This window comes from Wasmannia auropunctata, unplaced genomic scaffold (assembly GCF_000956235.1).
Source record: "Wasmannia auropunctata unplaced genomic scaffold, wasmannia.A_1.0 LD273151.1, whole genome shotgun sequence".
NCBI lineage: Eukaryota > Metazoa > Arthropoda > Insecta > Hymenoptera > Formicidae > Wasmannia > Wasmannia auropunctata.
The window spans coordinates 12,713-14,509 of record NW_012089739.1 but is presented as its reverse complement, the minus strand read 5'-3'; the positions used below and the strand labels follow the sequence as shown (position 1 = coordinate 14,509).

At 31.5% G+C, this 1,797-nt stretch overlaps 1 protein-coding gene across 1 annotated transcript; it reads right to left on the bottom strand.

Moving 5' to 3' along the window:
- Positions 1 to 104: 104 nt before the first annotated feature.
- Positions 105 to 1,358, bottom strand: LOC105461998 (luciferin 4-monooxygenase-like; the record flags this gene model as incomplete). Its single annotated transcript, XM_011708520.1, has 3 exons — positions 105 to 425; positions 547 to 776; positions 1,137 to 1,358. Coding segments are annotated over 3 exons (602 nt in total), but the record flags the coding sequence as incomplete, so codon positions are not given.
- Positions 1,359 to 1,797: the final 439 nt, after the last annotated feature.

Here is a 1,797-nt window from a genome sequence, read left to right as displayed (position 1 = left end):
TGCTTTAATTTTGCTGTCGAGTGTATAACATTTCAATATAACATTTACCGGCTTTTATTGGCATACACTATTTCTTACCTATATTTGATTTGTATATATCGTAGAGCCTTTTAGATCTAATTATTTTTATTAATGTTTTATTTCATACATTTTGCATTTATATATATATATTGCACTTATACATGTTATCAGTTATTCGTTCAATCATCTCTCTAGAATGTAGTAAATTGTTGAAATAGCTAGAATTTTTGTTTTTAATGCCTACTAAGTATACCTTAATGTAAAAACATGTCTCGTAACTGTTTTCTAGCGATTTTGCCAGTATTTGTGTACGGTATGTTGTCAATAAATTTAACGCCGCCCCGCAGCATGCAGTCATTCCGCAAACTCTTTTTCACTAAACTGATAAGCTCTTGCTCTGTTACCTATAAACGAAGCATTTAATAAGTAAACACAATATCTTCAGTTAAATTTAGTGTAAAACTCAAAAGCGATTATTGTTTTGTTGACTTTATATTTAATATAATCGAAAATTAGTGTACTCACCGTTTTACCTGGCACTACAGAAACAATAGCCATTGGATGTTGCTCATCAATTTCATGAGGCACTCCTATTACTGCTGCTTGGAATACCGCAGGATGAGTCAGTAAAACAGTTTCGATTTCCGCGGGTAAAATGTTGCTTCCTCTAAAGTTAATAAACTCAGATATTCTATCAACAATGAAGAGTTCTCCGTTTGCATCGTAATATCCCAAATCGCCGGTGCGTAACCAACCTGAACCGAATTGCGTTTTAGTCATTAATTTTCTTCTATCACTATCTATTATATTAAATCACAGTTTTTAATCTGTTTAAAATTAGCCTCCCATCCTTTTAGAATTAACTTATTTCGAGAGATGTGCCAAATTGTACTAGGAAAATGAAGAGTTAAAAAAACGGTTTTTTTTTCAATTTTTGGATTGCATTTTTCATATTACAGTTTAATATTCTAGCACAATATAGCAAAAACCTAGCACAATTCAGCACAACTCTCGAAATAAGTTAATTTTAAAAGTGACGAGCTAATTTCGTTTATTTTTTTATTAATCTAAATGTTGTTAGTTGAAAATTTCGATTCAGTGTTCCAGTTGTTTACCATCAGAATCGAAAGCTTTTTTGGTTGCTTCAGGATTCCTATAGTAGCCTTTCATTACGGTGGGCACTTTAACACGTATTTCCCCAACTTTATTTTCCTCTAAGACTTCCTCAGTTTCAATATCTATCACTTTTATTTGAACATTAGGTCCAGGAAAACCAACAGATCCCGGTGTACTGTGCTCATTTTGCTCAGTGAGCAAACTTCCTGCATCAGTAGCTCCTATTACGAATTAATACATAACATTAGTAACAATTAAAATAGTGTACAATTTTTATGATTGAAAGAATGTTTGTTGATATTTTTCTTTTTTAAGTTATTTGAATACAAACATTTCTTCTAAATCAGGATTTAATATATCAGAATTTGACGTTATTTTTAACAGTTTTAAAAAATAATTTGTAATATACATTTTATTAACATAACGTCTCAACACGTTCGTTGCTTAGAAAGGACACATCTTTAGAAGCCAATTTAAAAACAGTTATTTTTATTATTTTTACAAAGCAGTATTTGATTATATTTAATCAATTCTACATGAATTCTCGTAATTTTGCTGCGATATGTCAGTATCACGCGCAAGAGCAGGCATTGGTCAATGAAGGATTCTCATTACGCGCTGGCGCATGAACGCTGCTGGGCAGTGAACGTATTAAAAAAT